At 44.0% G+C, this 17,015-nt stretch overlaps 1 protein-coding gene across 2 annotated transcripts in view; it reads right to left on the bottom strand.

Annotated features, from left to right (window-relative positions):
• The window catches only part of GPC1 (glypican 1), a 424,667-nt gene that overhangs the window by 159,623 nt on the left and 248,029 nt on the right, over positions 1 to 17,015 (bottom strand). For both annotated transcript variants that reach the window (XM_084638609.1, XM_084638608.1), the window contains exon 2: positions 4,088 to 4,246. In XM_084638609.1, coding sequence (XP_084494735.1) covers positions 4,088 to 4,196 — 109 coding nt within the window. In that variant the 5' untranslated portion in view covers positions 4,197 to 4,246. The remainder of the gene's footprint in view (positions 1 to 4,087; positions 4,247 to 17,015) is intronic.

Raw genomic sequence — 17,015 nt, 5'->3', positions numbered from 1 at the left:
AACCTAGTAGTTAATAGTATTGGAAGCGGCTGATAAAGTAGATCTAACAAAACCTACAAGGACATTTATATCTGTATCCAGCACCGGAACGAGCATAAATTGGGCCCTAACAAATTCACAATCCATTTAGGTCAATTTCACAGTCATAGGATTTTAAGAATAGTAAATTTCATGATTTCAGCTATTTAAATGTGAAGTTTCAAGGTGTTGTAATTGTAGGGGTACTGACCCGAAAAGGAGTTGTGGGCGCGGTCACAAGGTTATCGTGGGGCGGGGCTGCGTTACTGCTACCCTTACTTCTGTGATGCTGCTGGCAGCAATGCTGCCTTCAGAGCTAGGCAGCTGGAGAGCAGTGGCTGCTCCTGGGAGCTGAGCTCTAAAGGCAGCGCCGCGACCAGCCGCAATGCAGAAGTAAGGATGCATGGTGTGGTATTGCCACCCTTGCTTCTGTGCTGCTGCCTGCAGAGCTGGGCCCTCAGTCAGCAGCCGCCACTCTCCAGCCACCCAGCTCTGAAGACAGCAGCGCAGAAGTCAGGGTAGCAATACTGTGACCCCCTAAAATAACCTTGCAACCCTCTGCAACTCCCTTTTGGGGTCACAACCCCCCAGTTTAAGAAACACTGGTCTGCCCAGTGAAATCTGTATAGTAGTTCAGGGCAAAAGCACACAAAAGACCAGATTTCATGGGGAAAGACCAGATTTCATGGTCCATCATGCTTTTTTCATGGCTGTGAATTTGGTAGGGCCCTAAGCATAAACTTCCAGTTTGAAGCAAGAGAAACGCCTATATTTGAGGCTGTTTAATAACATCTCTCATGTGTGCAAAACATTTTGTTAACTGTAAACCAGCTGGCAATCCCAGTGGTTGAGGATGCATTTGTTTCTACACCATTTCTGCAAATGATCTCCCCCTGACCCCCTCAACCCACTGCAGCTTCAACTCCTTCTATCTGAAATTTCCAGTGAAGTTGTAAAGTCAAATTTTGCTCCTAGGCAAATTCAAACCTGAAATCATAAATACGCTTTTGCATCACATGTCCTGCATAAATCATAAGCCCAATATTGATTGCTGCAGTAGTTAAGCAAACTAAAAAAGATGTAATGGGAGCAGGAAACATCTTCCTGGGCCTGAGGGCTCAACTGAGGTTACGCCTGCCACAAAAGAGCAATGATTTGTACATTATGGTTTGATAAATACTTTGTTTTTTTGAACACAGATACTGCTTGGGGGCCCAAGAAAAATGTTAGATGTATGTCTTAGAGAGATAAAAGGAATATTTTTCTCAAACACTGGAAAACAAATCAAAGAACATCTGGGTAGCTCCAATCAGAAATTTAGAAAGAGAAGGACCCTGATTTTGTTTTTTTAAAGCCAACAATAAAACAAAATTAGGCTTATTAAAGTGTTTGCCTACTGGGCAATCTGTTTGTTAGTGCAATCCTCAATATTTTGAGCCAAATTCTATCTCAGTTACCTCCAGGATGCGGCATTGTGTTCAGTCACGTGCCCTGGATGTGAGGGTAAGAGTAAGCATATGGGCCATGATTTTCAAAAGTGCTACTGAATATTACAATATCTGGGTGCTCAACTTAAGGTACTGTAACGGGGCCTGATTTTCAGATGGCAGCAAGTGTGCTCAAGCCTTTCTGAAAATCAGGCCCTTTTACAGTGTCAAACTGGGCAAACAAAATCACTAGTCACTTTGGAAAATCCGGGCCTTAATCTTTTCTCAGGGCAAAATTACAAATTAATCCCAGACTTCAAAAGAAAGCCTCTGCTATGGTCAACTTCAACTATGCAGCTGCAACGCACAGTGTAGAGATGCATTGTCTTGGTTTTTTTCCTATTCAGTGAAAAAGACCTTAATCTTGGCTATCTGCTTTGGAAGGTCAGGCCAATTTCTATAAATCTGTGTGTTTCTTGAAATCTCCAATTTTACCCTTCTATCCATTATTACCTCCCTCCCACACACTGTGCTTTTAACTATAGCTCCATATGACAATCGTTGATAAAGGTAAGAGGACTGTGATTCTAAATGCCTGGCCTTTTTCAAAATAGGTATTGCTGATAATAGATATGGTTCCAGAACCATAGGTCAGCTCTATTTTGCCAATAAACCACTTATTTCCACTGGCCTTAAGACCTCAAAGCTTACAGCCTGCGCTGCAAAACTGATTCCACTGGCAACAGAAGCAGCCAGCCAGCCAGCCATATACTTTGCTTAGTGCTTTGAAAGTGATGCTGCATCCCTGACACCATACTTCTCCACAGCACTGTAAGGGTGAGTGCTGCATTAAATTTCTGTCACGAGCATCTGAAGGCAAATGACACTTGCTAACCTATTTTTCATTCAGGAAACTAACTACAGATCAGAGTCTTCCCTAGCACCATGATTTTCACCTACAGCTCAAGTAATGTTGCCAAGCTTCTTGTAATTACCTCAGATGTTATGCTGCTGTGTTAATACTCTATGTTGCTATGGGTGTCTTTAAAAGCCACTTCTGTGCCTATGTATACCAGTTTTAGCTACATACGGATGTAAGACTCCTGAATGGTCCTTAATAAAAACAGATTTTCTAAGTAATTCTCTAGTGAAAATGCAACATGTGCTAGAACTCACATTGAAAGCCATAAAAAGAAAAGGAGGACTTGTGGCACCTTAGAGACTAACCAATTTATTAGAGCATAAGCTTTCGTGAGCTACAGCTCACTTCCTCAGATGCATATCGTGGAAACTGCAGCAGGCTTTATATATACACAGAGAATATGAAACAATACCTATTCCCACCCCACTGTCCTGCTGGTAATAGCTTATCTAAAGTGATTTCCAGCACAAATCCAGGTTTTCTCACCCTCCACCCCCCCACACAAATTCACTCTCCTGCTGGTGATAGCCCATCCAAAGTGACAACTCTTTACACAATGTGCATGACAATCAAGCTGGGCTATTTCCTGCATAAATCCAGGTTCTCACATCCCCCCACCCCCATACACACACAAACTCACTCTCCTGCTGGTAATAGCTCATCCAAACTGACCACTCTTCAAGTTAAAATCCAAGTTAAACCAGAACATCTGGGGGGGGGGGTAGGAAAAAACAAGAGGAAACAGGCTACCTTGCATAATGACTTAGCCACTCCAAGTCTCTATTTAAGCCTAAATTAATAGTATCCAATTTGCAAATGAATTCCAATTCAGCAGTTTCTCGCTGGAGTCTGGATTTGAAGTTTTTTTGTTTTAAGATAGCGACCTTCATGTCTGTGATCGCGTGACCAGAGAGATTGAAGTGTTCTCCGACTGGTTTATGAATGTTACAATTCTTGACATCTGATTTGTGTCCATTTATTCTTTTACGTAGAGACTGTCCAGTTTGACCAATGTACATGGCAGAGGGGCATTGCTGGCACATGATGGCATATATCACATTGGTGGATGTGCAGGTGAACGAGCCTCTGATAGTGTGGCTGATGTTATTAGGCCCTGTGATGGTGTCCCCTGAATAGATATGTGGGCACAGTTGGCAACGGGCTTTGTTGCAAGGATAAGTTCCTGGGTTAGTGGTTCTGTTGTGTGGTATGTGGTTGTTGGTGAGTATTTGCTTCAGGTTGCGGGGCTGTCTGTAGGCAAGGACTGGCCTGTCTCCCAAGATTTGTGAGAGTGTTGGGTCATCCTTTAGGACAGGTTGTAGATCCTTAATAATGCGTTGGAGGGGTTTTAGTTGGGGGCTGAAGGTGACGGCTAGTGGCGTTCTGTTATTTTCTTTGTTAGATGGTAATAGCTTATCTAAAGTGATTTCCAGCACAAATCCAGGTTTTCTCACCCTCCACCCCCCCACACAAATTCACTCTCCTGCTGGTGATAGCCCATCCAAAGTGACAACTCTTTACCACAAATTCACTCTCCTGCTGGTGATAGCCCATCCAAAGTGACAACTCTTTACTCACAAATGACACAATAACAGCTACAGAACACAATACACAAAGAGCCAGATGGCAAAAAACAAAACAAAACAAAACAAAACCCCCTGAGTCCAACAGTTAAAGAGCAACTAGCAAAACTGGGGTAATCTGTATGTTCTTTACTTACCATCAAAGTTTTTGTACTGAGATGTTAGGGTCACCTGTGCTGAGCGGCTGGCTTCTGTCATCATGTCTTCAAATTCACTTTGGCTTTTTTTTGCGAAATTCTCCTCCATCTCACTGGTGCAGCAGGTGTAGCCCTGCGGGCAGATCCTCAGGTGTTCCCCTAAAGTGAGAAAAACCAGTAAAAAAGGGTCTGAAAAAGAGATTTCATCCAAGATGACCTTAATTTTAAAGTATCCAAACGACGCATAGCAAATCCAATTCTACCCTCATTTAATTATATAACTGAGGGCAGAATTAGGTCAGCCTTCTTAGCCAATAATGTAAGTTACTCCATTTTGCTATTGCAGATGCTCTGTGTTTGAACAGGAATTTTCTAATTCATAAGCAGGGTGTGTGGGGTGGAGGAGAGGAATAGTATTGCACTCTATTAAAACTCTGCCCAGAATCTCAAACTTTACCCAGAACCCCAGAAGAGATGGATGTGCCTGATCAAATAATATTGAAATTGTTGTCATTAGACTTCAGAATTAACACACTGAAAACAAATGGCAACAGCTCATTTTTCTTAGAGCAATTGTTTGAGGCTCCTAGCCAGAACAGTCAGACAGTGTGACCTCACTTCCCATTCTGGAGCAAGTTTCCACTACCATGACCAAACAGGGGGAGTTTGAACGTCAATAGCATTTAGGTGCCAAACTCCCCTTTGTGTCTTTTAAAATCTCCTTCTTTACTCTTTTTAAAAATGAAACTTTATAATTCGCTGAAGCTGACAGTATGAGCAGAAACACGCCAATATGGCATGTTCTTGCTCAATATGGTCCTTGCTCACATGCCAGCTCTTTGTTCTACTAGACCCGCCTTATATTTGACAAAGTGTATCAATAGGGGAAAACTGTGCTGCCCCAAATTTGACACCATCACTTCCTGAGAGGGAGAAGAAGAAGAACTCTGAAGGTGAAAAGCCTGTTTTAAACACAAGCCTTTTTGATAAGTAGCAGCAATAACAATAAGATCTGAAATGTGAGAGAATTCGTATTTTAAATTTGATAATTTAACAAAATTCTATAATAGGCATATCCCTCCAGTGCCTCCTGCAACCTCTCTGTTGGGGCAAAATAAACGTTTGCATAGGCACAGTTGGCAGCATCATTTAAACAACTACCTGCTTTTTTTTTAGGATTCTTGAGAAAGAGCCATCCACCTGCAAACACGCCTTGGATATCCCCCGGCTCCCAACCAGAGTGCAACTGAACATAATCAGACATTTTTTCAAAAATCTTGTTTTAACCATGCACTGAGATAATCCAATTACACTGAAGTCAACATATTTAATGTAATTTGATTGTGATTGCCAACAATTTTGCTGGCAATTTTAGAGGATTGCTGCCTTAATGTCATAGCTGAGCTGAAACATATACTTTAAACCAGGTCTTGTCTTGTGTTTCTCTAGTCTGTGTTAGAGCCTGATCCAGCAAGCCCTCCAAATGGAGAATGTTCCATTAAAATCAATGAGAGCTCCTCATGTATAAAGCTTACATGCTATAAATTCTTCAGGGCAGAGAATGCATCTTACCCTGTTAAGCACAGTGTTAATTAGTAGCACTACAGAAACTATTTTTGCTCCTGATGTTTGTTTTTTTGGATAGATATCATCCACTATTTATTGGTGTAAGCCTGCATAGGCTCTATGTACCCTGCCATACACAGCAGAACCTCACTGGCTCTGCTGCCATCTTTGCAAGGTGAGAGGGCAGGATTTTGCCTGTAGCAGACAGACGACATGGTGGACACTCGCACAGTGCGTTCAGGGCCTGAGCCCATATAACTGGAATCAGTGGGAGTCTTTTCATTAGGTTTGGCAGGACCAGGACAACTCCAGCAAGGTTCTATCTGAACTTCTGCCTCTCTAACCTGCAGCCACACCATGTTGCCCAAATGTGACTTGCAGTTATTATCTTGAGTCCTGTTCTTTCAGAGGCCCTTCACCTACGCCTCTACTTCACTGTGTTGCATAAGACTAGATAAGACTACGTTAAATTAAACTTCAGCACCTGAATTTCCACCGCTGGCCTCCACTTGCTCCTGCCTTCCCATCTTAGGGAAGGCAACATTTCCTATAAGGTCTCCTGAGTCCAAGTGGTTCTTTCTCTTGGCTTCCCCCAAGGAAAAAGACACAAAAGAAACCAATTGGCCCAGATAGGCAAAAGAGCAGGAGCAGAAAGATCCCATTTCAGAAGAACCACACACAAACACCGTGTAACATGACACCCCTGCCAAATAAAGTTTTAACTGTCTTTCTTGTCTAACATCTTTCTTGCCCCAGTTTTCTCTCTCATTAACTAGACTCTTACAATCCATTCCCGCACCCTGCCCCATACTTATAAAACTACATTTGTATGAAAAAGCCAGTGTGAGGATTACTGCCCTGCTTGGGGGCAGAGGAAGAGCTATAGGTTCTCACCAAGACATACCCTTGTTTCCTGTCATGGAAAATTAAAAACTTGCTTCTTGCCAAGATTTTTCAGTTACTGGCGTACACTCCTCTGACTCACATAGCTTGTAACAAGGGATTTTGTTTTATTTACACTTGCCCTACTGGAGTACACATCCATTAAATACAGCATTACAGCCTTTCCACTTCGCCTTCACTTGCAGTCAGTTTGAGGTGAGGTCTTTCTGCGCTGGACTTCATTTAAGGGTCTCCAAACAAACTCAAAAGGCTGCCTTTACCAATGCACGGCCTTGAGTCAGGACAGACTTTGAGATAATCTTAGTTTTGCTTTAAAAGTAAGGCTTCATCCTGCACACACTTAATAATATGAGTAACTTTACACAGGAGTAGCCCCATTCCTCCTGTGTGTAAAGTTAGTCACAAGCTTAAGTGCTTGTAGAGACAGATGAAAAGTCATTAGGAACCCTTTAAAATCCTGCTAATAAACCAATGTCTTCCCACCACTCCAGGCAATATGAACTGGCATCTATTTCAACCCCCTTCTTTCCAATGTAACAAAAAGGTTTCAGGCTGTGGAGTGGGTACAAAAGAACAGCCCCCTTTCAAACATGAAACTGCCAAGCTGGAAACCATGGCATGCATGCTTCATGGCTCCACTGAGGAGACACTGCACACAGGTCTCGCCTTACCATGAGGCGAACTGAGGTGGCCATCTCAGGGGCCAGACTGGGGGGGGGGGGGCGCCTCTAGGACCCAGAGTGTAGAAAATTGTGTCTTCTGCTGGTGCATATGTATTCTTTCTGCTCTAGATGCACAGAGATGGTGGAGTGCTGTGCTGGAGGAAGGAGGGCACAACAGACATAACAGGCAGACAGGAGAAAAGGTGAGAGGGAATAACAGAAAGCAGCAGGACCTGCAAGGAGGGAGAGCAGGAAGAGCCTCTTATGTACCTCTCTAGCACCCCCAGGAGCCTGGACTGATTAACACCAGCTTCTCAGGGAGCTTCCTGTTTCCTGCTGCTTCCCTGAACCCACGTGAGGAGAACAGGCAGTCAACTGAAGTAGTAGGAGCCAGTTAGGCCCTTTAGATGCTGATATCTTCCCTCACTTAGGCCCTGCTACCAGCCTGCTTATTTGTCCCCTTCAACTGAGTGTTGAGACCCAATATAGCTGGCACAGAACAGCAGTCATAAGGGAAAGAAGAAAACGCCCCTCTAGGGCAGCATTCAGAAAAAGAAAGAGAGCTTTTCTATCTAAGCAGGAAGGAGCTGTCCTGAGATACATAGACACAAATATTCATAGTGAGCCTCCTGACCCCAATGAGGATGTGAGTGGTGAGATGCTGCCTTATCTTCCAGTTAGTCAGAGTGCAGGTGACCTGGTAGCTACTGCAGCATCCATATCTCCATCTCAAATGGATGTAACCATGCACATTCCCGAAGAAAAGTGTAGATCAGAGAGTGGTGGAGGCACAAGAAACAGCTGCTGCTGAGGTTAGTTCCTTAAGTCTAGATGATCCAGGACTGTGGACCCACTTGAGCAGTAGCCTGAGAGACTTCCTTGTACTGCATGGGCCACAACAAGTAAAAAACTTCATGTTCCCCAAAGACAATGAAAATAGAAGTTTCCATCCAATACATTACTGGCGTGAAATCCCCAATGGTGACAAAGGGGAGAGGCCATGGCTTATGTACCCAAAAACCCAGAAAGCTGCATCCTGTTTTTGCTGCAAACTCTTCCAGTCTAATGTTCCAGCCACACTGGGTTCTACAGGAACAAAGGACTGGAAAAATCTGGCTAGAAATCTGGCATGCCATGAGAACGCAGCAAATCACCAGAGAGCATTCCATAGGTGGAAAGAGCTTGAGAGGAGACTAAGGTTAAAGGCCACCATAGATGATCAGCATCAGAGTCTCTTTACTGGCAAAATGTTCTGAAAAGGCTCATTGCCATTGTGAGAATGCTTGCTACCCGAAACCTAGCACTGCGTGACACTTCAGATCAGCTGTATGTGCCAAACAATGGAAACTTCCTTAAAATTGTGGAGCCGATGGCTGAGTTTGATGCTGTACTCCAGGAGCATCTAAGAAGAGTCACCACCCCAGAAATGTGCACACACCACTACCTTGGAAAAACAATTCAAAATGAGATCATACAGTTACTGGCAACAAAAGTCAAACGGAAGATTGTGGCAGATCTGAAGTCAGCAAGATATTACTCTGTTATTCTGGACTGCACACCTGACATCAGCCATACTGAACAAATGACTTTAATGGTGCGTTTGGTAACAACAACAGAACCTAGTGAAAATGTCCCTGCAATGGTGACTCTCAGAGCATTTTCTAGAATTTATTGACATTGATGATACTACAGGAGCTGGTATGACAAATGTGCTTTTTAAAAAGCTGGAAGATACGGGAATTGTGATAGCTGACCTGAGAGGTCAGGGCTACGATAATGGTGCCGGCATGAGAGGAAAGAATGGAGGAGTGCAGACACGGATCAGAGAATTAAACCCTCGAGCTTTTTTTGTCCCATGCAGTTCTCATTCACTGAACTTGGTGGTCAGTGATGCAGCAACAGCTTCTAGTGAGGCTGTTGAATTTTTTAATGTAATTCAAAGCATCTATGTATTTTTCTCTGCATCAACTCATCGATGGCAAATTTTGAAGCAACATCTGGGAACATCCTCTTTGACACAAACCCCTGAGTGCCACATGATGGGAAAGTCGAGTGGAGGCGATAAAGCCTATCCAACACCAAATTGGGAAGATAGATGATGTCATAGTTGCCATTATGGAGGATAATGCTATGACAGGAACTGTTCGCGGGAGAACAGTGGCAGAGGAAAATGGAATCACCAGAAACATACATAACTTCAAATTTCTGTGTGGCTTAGTGTTGTGGCATGACATACTGTTTGAAATAAATGCTGTAAGCAATAGACTCCAAGGTGTTGACCTTGATATATCTGGAGCAATGGAACAACTGGACAAAACAAAGTCATAATACAGTCTTACCGGTCAGATGAGAGATTTCAAAACGTTCTGAAGAGTGCACAGAAGTTGGCAGAGGAACTTCACACTGAAGTTATTTTCCCACCCATTCAAGAATACAACAGTCACCGAAGAAGACAACATTTTGATTACGAGGCACGGGATAATCCCATAGAGACCCAAAACAACTATTCAAAATTCATTTCTTTAACCAGGTGCTAGATTGTGCAATACAGTCAGTTGAAGAACATTTCATGCAGCTCTAGAAACACAGCAGTATATTTGGGATGTTGTATGATATTTCAAAACTCCTCACTGTACCTGAAGAAGACCTACACCAGCAATGCAGGGCACTAGAGACAGTGTTGACACATGATGACATGCGCGATATTGATGCGAGTGATTTAGGTGATGAACTGAAAGCCCTTTCAAGATACATTTCAGCAGGATCAACTCCAAAGGCTGTTCTGGAATACATGTGCACAAATAAGATGACCACCCTCTTTTGAAATGCTTTTGTTGCTCTGCACATACTTCTAACGCTTCCTGTAACAGTTGCCAGTGGAGAACACAGCTTCTCCAAGCTGCAGTAAATAAAAACACATCTACGCTCCACAATGATATAGGAGAGGCTGGTCTGCCTTGCAACCATCTCAATAGAGCATAAGCTGACCCAAACTGTGGACCTTCAGGAAGCAGTTCAAATCTTTGCAACCAAGAAGGCACGGAAAGCACCACTTTGATTATTCAAACTGATAAAAATGCCAGTGTTTACTATACAGACAGGAAAAGTTACATTTGTTCAGGCGTTTGAAAGTTAAGTGTTACTTAAAATTTTTGAACAAGGCTTTTTAAGTTGTTAGTTCTCCTTTATTGGGGTAAGTAGCAGAGCAGTACCATGAGAGGAGTAGAACAGGAAGAAGGCAGAATTGAGACCTTTCAAAGTTTTGGCCCAAGCGAGGGGGCATGGGGGCGTCATTTGAGCTCCCCCCCTCAGGTGCCAAAATGTTGCAGGCCGGCCCTGACTCCACATTCATCGAAGTTACAGGTCAAGTAGGTTCCTTTGCAATGGATTTTAGAAACAAAAGAAAGGAACAAAACTTGAGGCTTTCCAATCCAGAGGAGAACAGTGTCTCCCCTTGGGGAGGAAGCAGCACTGAGAAACAGAACCCAGCACAGTGTCAAAGTTTCATTACACACAATGAGAAGCAGCAAAAGTTTGAGAGTCACTAATTAAAACATGACATGACCAAACAAAAAACTCCACCCTCCCATCCCTATCAAATGCATGGGGCACATTTGAGTAAATGGCATCATTCCAAAACCTTTCTGTGCTAACAGAGCACCAAACAGCCTCCAGCTAACGCTTTTCAGAGAAAAGGAATGGAAGATTCACAGAAAGACAGAAAAGAAAAACCTCAAAGCTAAAATTGCTTATTTTTCCACAACTTTTGTGGTTTGAATCTAAAAATCTATTTTAAGCACTTTTAACCCAAAGCAGATTCAGTTCTTTTTAAAACAATATTTATTTTCAACAGCACAGTATTTTATCTCACTGGGAGAGTGATGTTTCCAGCATTCCTGTTTGCAATTCAAATGCATTGCACAAAAGAGTTTTAAAGCCCTGTGAAAAAGCTGTGCTTTGGTTTTTAATATGACCTATACTTGCAGTCATTATTTATTTATGGGCTCAAACTAGGTGTGCTACACTTTGTATTTTTGCTTTCCATTTATTTCAGAGGGCTCATTTGCTAATTTGCCTTTATAATGTCATTTTCTTCTTTGCTGAAGTAGTGTTATAATGATCTCTGTATACATTTGGCAAGAAATTGCCTACGAATATCTAGAGTTAACAGCCAGGTATAGAAAAGTACTGTAAGGAGTAAATCCGTGAATATGTGCTTCTTCCCCATAGAGCTCTTAGTTAAGAAGCTTCTCCTAGTATAAAGATGATGCACATTGTTACCATTCTGTTTAACATCATATTACTCCTACCTCCCAAGAAAAGCTTTACAAAGTGGAAGCAGAGCATTACAGAAGCAAATTTAGAAGCTGATTTACGGCCTAACCCAAACCCCAGTGACTGCAATAAACTTTGGATCAAGTTCTAAGAGAACCGACCTTTCAATTTCAGAGGCTTAGATTCCAATAGTATCCAAGATCACGAGCCTGGCCATCTCTTCCTAACTCTGGTTTGTCCAAATCTCCAAACCACTACAGCACTGTTGGCAAGTGAAGTTCAGGAGTGATGTGGGACAGTTATGATGTCGAGTCAAGCGTGAGCTGCCTTGGCAGAGCTGTGTGGCGAAGTCTGCCCGGTATCTGCCCACACTGTGCTTGGCTCAACCCAGGGATATTAGCTCCTCGCTTCCTGAAGTATTCAAAATTCACTCCCATATTTTTAATAAAGAGAAGATATAAACTCAAAATTACATTCTATACGTTAAAAAAATAACACAATCCGCTTGCCTGAGAGTTCAATTGGTAGTACAACACACCGTCCTACAAAAGACACAGATTTCCTGAAGAAATTCTCATTCTTCTTATGCCAGCAGAACCTTGGAAAAGCCAAAGGGCCAAACTCTCTGCCACAGTACACACTGGCTTCAAGATATGTGCATGGTGTGTAACATCAGCACAGAATGTGTCCCACAGAGTTATAACCTCTTTATAACAGCCTTTAACATATTCAAAGGCTATCAGGCCCCTCCCTCAGTCTTCTTCTCTCAAGACTAAACATGCACATCTTTTTCCTAACCTTACCTCACTGCTCACATTTTAAGCCTTTTATCATTTTTACAGCTCTCCTCTGGTCTCTCTCCAATTTGTCCACATCTTTTCTCAAAGTGCGGCTCCCAAAATGGGACACAATATGCCAGTGGAAACCTCACCAGAGCCAAGTAGAGTGGAACTATTACCTCCCATGTCTTACGTATGACACGCCTGTTAATGCACCCCAGAACGAGATTAGCCTTTTTGGCAACAAGATCACATTGTTGGCTCATGTTCCATTTGTGATCCATATAACACCCAGATCCTTTTCAGCAGTACTACCATCTAGCCGGTTTTCCCCATGTTGTAGTTGTACAGCTGATTTTTCCTTCCTAAGTGTAGTGCTTTGCACTTGTCTTTTTTTAATTTCATCTTGCTGATTACAGACCAATTCTCCAATATATCAAGGTTGTTTTGAATTCTAATCATGTCCTCCTAAGTGTTTGCAATCCCTCTCCCCCCCGGCTTGGTATCAACCGTACATTTTATAAGCAAACTCTCCACTCCATTATCCAAGTCATTAATGAAAATATTGACTAGTACTATTTGTATACTAATAATGCTTCCCTATCTCAAAGAAGTTGAGAGATTTAATTAATTGTTTGTAAAGGGCTTTGGGTTATTTGGATGGAATGTATTTTAGTATATAAATGCAAATTTCAAAATTATTTCCCCAAGAGGTTCATTTATTTCAGATTTATTTTAAATCAATTGTAACTCTTCCCCTGGTATTTGAGGCCATATATTTAGGTGTTCTCCAATTCTCTTCCAAAAGCTCATTTTATTCTTCTAGATTAGAGGTTCTCAAACTGTGGTCCGTGGACCACCAGTGGTCCACAAGCTCCATTCAGGCAGTCCGCGGATAGTTCCCTGTAAGGTGCACACCAGGGCGGCCACACACGAGAGAATGAAGGGCCATCCACCTAATTAGTGGAGCCGCGCAGGTGTGTCTCCACTAATTAGATGCCTAGACCCTGAAAAAGACGCACATGTAAGGTGAGGTTATGGCCTTGGGGGGAATAGGGAGTAGGTGGGAGGGGGCAGTGCGGTGGGGGGAATTTGGGACATGCAGGGCTGCGGTGGCTAGAGAAAGAGACAACTTTCCGCAGCTCCAGGGCTGCGGCTGCTGGGGAGAGACAGCCTTCCTTCCCAGCCTCAGCTCGGGGGCTGCTGCCGCGGGGGAGAGAGGGCACATCCATTGCTTTAGAAAGGTAAGACTACTGATATTAAAATATGAGTTGTGTGCTTTTATTTGTAGAACAAAAAGTTAATTTTTTTTATGTAGCGAAGTGCTTTACAATAGTTAGCAAACAGTACAAACAACATTTGAAAAAATCATTAAGTGGTCCACCATGACCCTCAGCAATTTTCAAGTGGTCCACAAAAAAAAAAGTTTGAGAACCCCTGCTCTAGACCAAAAATTTCCTAAAAAGTGGCCACTAACTGCATGCATCAGATTTTGGATGCCCAATCTGAGCACTGCAGCTCCTTGGTGTTCTCAGATTGGGCACTCAAACATTGAGACACCTACTCAATTAAAAATTTGGCTGGTCTTTCTAATCTTCAGGTTTGCTGTAATTAAGTGAAATCTCAAATACATCTCTCCTTCAGCCAGCTTTCTAACTGTAGCTGTAAAATAATTCAGGGGCATCAAAAGTTCAGCCCATTGGTCAGAGTCAGCTAGTGAATGGTTTGATCCAAACGGCCAATGAATTCCAAAGTTATCCCACTTACTGCCCCTGGTATACCTCTGTATTTCTGCCCGCCTAATTCCTATCAATGCTAATGACAGTCAGATGCGGGCACTGATGGAAGAATAAAATAGTCAGCCAAAGTGTACGCTGCTGCTTTTGCAAGTGTCAACGTAATTGCGGCAGGTGAAAAGCAAGGCAGGAGAACAACAGGACATGTCAGAAAAGTTGCGAACATCTTGCAAAGAAGCAGGACAACAGAAGAAAATCCCATGCCCTGTGTCTGAGGGTCATTTCAGAGCCTTTTCATCTGAAAGTGATATCACCACCAAAGAAGCAATTCTCTGATGAAGGGAGGGAGCCACAACTTACTGCTTCTACTCTTGCACCTATATTCAGTTGGGCCTGTCACCTGAGGATCTCAAAGCACCTCATGTCAGTCAGCTAGCTCATATCTATTCTTATGGTAGTAGTACCATGTCATCAGCTCCCATTGCTGCCATCTCAGAACTCCAGGCATGCATACGGAGACAACCAGTGCTCTGGGATGCATACACCCTTGTCCTTCCCACAACCAACAGTCTCTGAAAGAGGGCGCTCCCCACCCCCAGCTCTTCCTTATCCTCTCCCGGTGTCCCTGGCTTCTGGGGCAGGTGAGAGAAGAATGTCCTCATATGCTCCGCAAGTGAATCCTGCCCCTCGACAGATATTCCGCAGAAGAGCAGTAGGTTGTCAAAGCACGTGGGTGCTGAGGAAGAGCACTGGTTGACCCTGCTAGCAGTAGACCCAGCGATCAGCACAAAGTTACAGGTCAGAGAGTGCCCCCCCCCCCCGCACCCCATTCACTGTGTAAGGTAGCTAGCTATCATTATACCTGTTACAGAGAGCCATGGATAGGTTCAATGACCTGCCCAACAGCACTGCTATCAAACACAGCCTAACAGTGTTGCTTGCTAAACCAGAGTGCAATAGAAAGCTATTTGTATAGGAAATCAGGATCTTAGCCAACCAGGGTAAGTCTTGTTCCTGCCCTTTAAAAGGTTTGTCTGTCAAAACCAGTTACTTTGTTAGCCTAAAGGGTAAATATGAGGTCATCTAATTCTCTGCTGATTGCTTATATTGCAAAATGCTGGATATTGGTTTTAGGTTTACACTTAATACCAGTGGAGTCACTAAAGTGCTTGCACATCATATCCACAGCAGTTCCTTCATGTTCTGCCAAAATACTTTGGGCTACATTTTCCCCTCTGTCCTCAGAAGTAAATGGGAGGACAGCATGCCTGGGGGCAGGCATGGAAGGGGAGCACTAATTCTGAGGGATGGGTAGGGAGGATCAAGGAAGGGGGAATGCCAGCTCAGACGCAGAGGGTGGCGCGCCATGGAAGGTGAGCACCAACTCAGAGATATGGGGCGGGGTGGAGCAGTAGTGCCAGTTTGGATTTACAATTTCTCTGGCTCCTTGACTCCCAGGGACTCTCTACAGATTGCGAGGTATGGAGAGTATGATGCAGCTGGGAGCCTCATCTGTCTGTGGCCTGCCCCATTGCAGGCTCTGTGAATATCTGATAGGACATCTGATCAGAAATTAATGCTGCAGGAAGCAGGAACTCCTCTACAGCTGTTAATATACAGCTATGGAGGGAGACAGGCGATAAATGCCATCAGTGCAGCTGTGCTGAGATATGTAGGCCTCCCTGGGTGTCTTGGGATTCATGTGGCTCTACGGAAATTCACTGGCTTATGAGGCCAAATGCTGCATGGAGCAATGCAGAGGAATCTCAGTGGGACAAATTCTCTGCTAGGGTAATTCCACTGCAGAAGGGGTTACTCACTTTGTGCAGTAATGGTGGTTCCTCCAGATGCCTGCCCCTATGGGTGCTCCACTGCAGATGTGCATGAGTCTCCCAAGGCCTTGATCAGAGATTTTCAGTTACCAGTGTCCTTTCAGCCCGCACATGCACCCTATGCCTCCTCGTGCCAAAAATCAAGATAGTATATGGGTGTGTGGGCATACCACCCTCAGTTACTTCTCCACCCAAATATCCCCCAACAAACAGTCTGAAGCAGAGGGGAAGGAGGGCGAGTACTGGAGCAGCCATAGGGGGACGCATCTGGGAGAACCACAGTTACTGCACAAAGTGACTAACCGCTTCTTCTTCTAAGAGTCGTGTGCCAACGGGTGCCCCACTTCAGGTGACTTTCAAGCGGTATCCCCAGATGGAGGAGATCCTTAGTTAAGAATTTAGGGTGTGGATGTAAAGAGCAGGGACTCCAGTTCATCCATTATTGAGAGATAATGTATATCTAAATTCTTGTGGTGACGAGTACAGTACAATGTGGTAGCTGAGGTCACCAAAGCAGACGATACCACTGATGGTGTCTGGCGCAGTTACTTATTTGATGCCCTGTGTGCTAGGTGCGTAGGTACGGTGGCTGGGCTGAGCGCATAGGTACCGGTGGCTGGGCTGAGTTCAATGGTGACAGTCCTGACTGTGTATGTTCATCCCCCTTGCTCATAGAGGGTACTGAGGCCCAACTGAACCTGCTTCTCTCCTTTGAGCTCCAGAACATTGTTGCCCCACTGGCACAAGAGGAAAAGTCCTTCGACACAAGAGTACTGAGTCGAAAGGTCAAGGCTTTGGAGACCATAGATCTTGTCAGGGACCTGAACTTCGGAGCTGGGTCCGTAAGGCGAGAGTCTGCACTCCTCTTTTTAGAAGCCTCCCCTGGCACCTCCAATGTTTTCCCTTTCTTAGGGGAAGCCTGTGCCAAGGTTGAAAAGGCACTGGATCTGACAGACAGATGTATGTCGGCGGCGGCGAACCAGCTGAGCAGCACACAGCAGGAGTTTGCCTGGGACTGGTAAGTATCCGTGTGTGTGTGTTTGCTTGCTGAGGAAGTATCCGAGCGTGTGCTTGCTGGGGGGGCAGTGTGAGAGCCTGAGTGAGTGTCTGATTGGCTGCTAGCCTGCAGGGGGCGGGCAGTAGGGTGACTGTTTGTTTGCGTCAGGGAAGCCTAG

The sequence above is a fragment of the Lepidochelys olivacea genome, assembly GCF_965140295.1.
Source record: "Lepidochelys olivacea isolate rLepOli2 genome assembly, chromosome: 9".
NCBI classification, from domain to species: Eukaryota; Metazoa; Chordata; order Testudines; family Cheloniidae; genus Lepidochelys; species Lepidochelys olivacea.
This window is presented reverse-complemented; position numbering and strand designations above follow the sequence as displayed.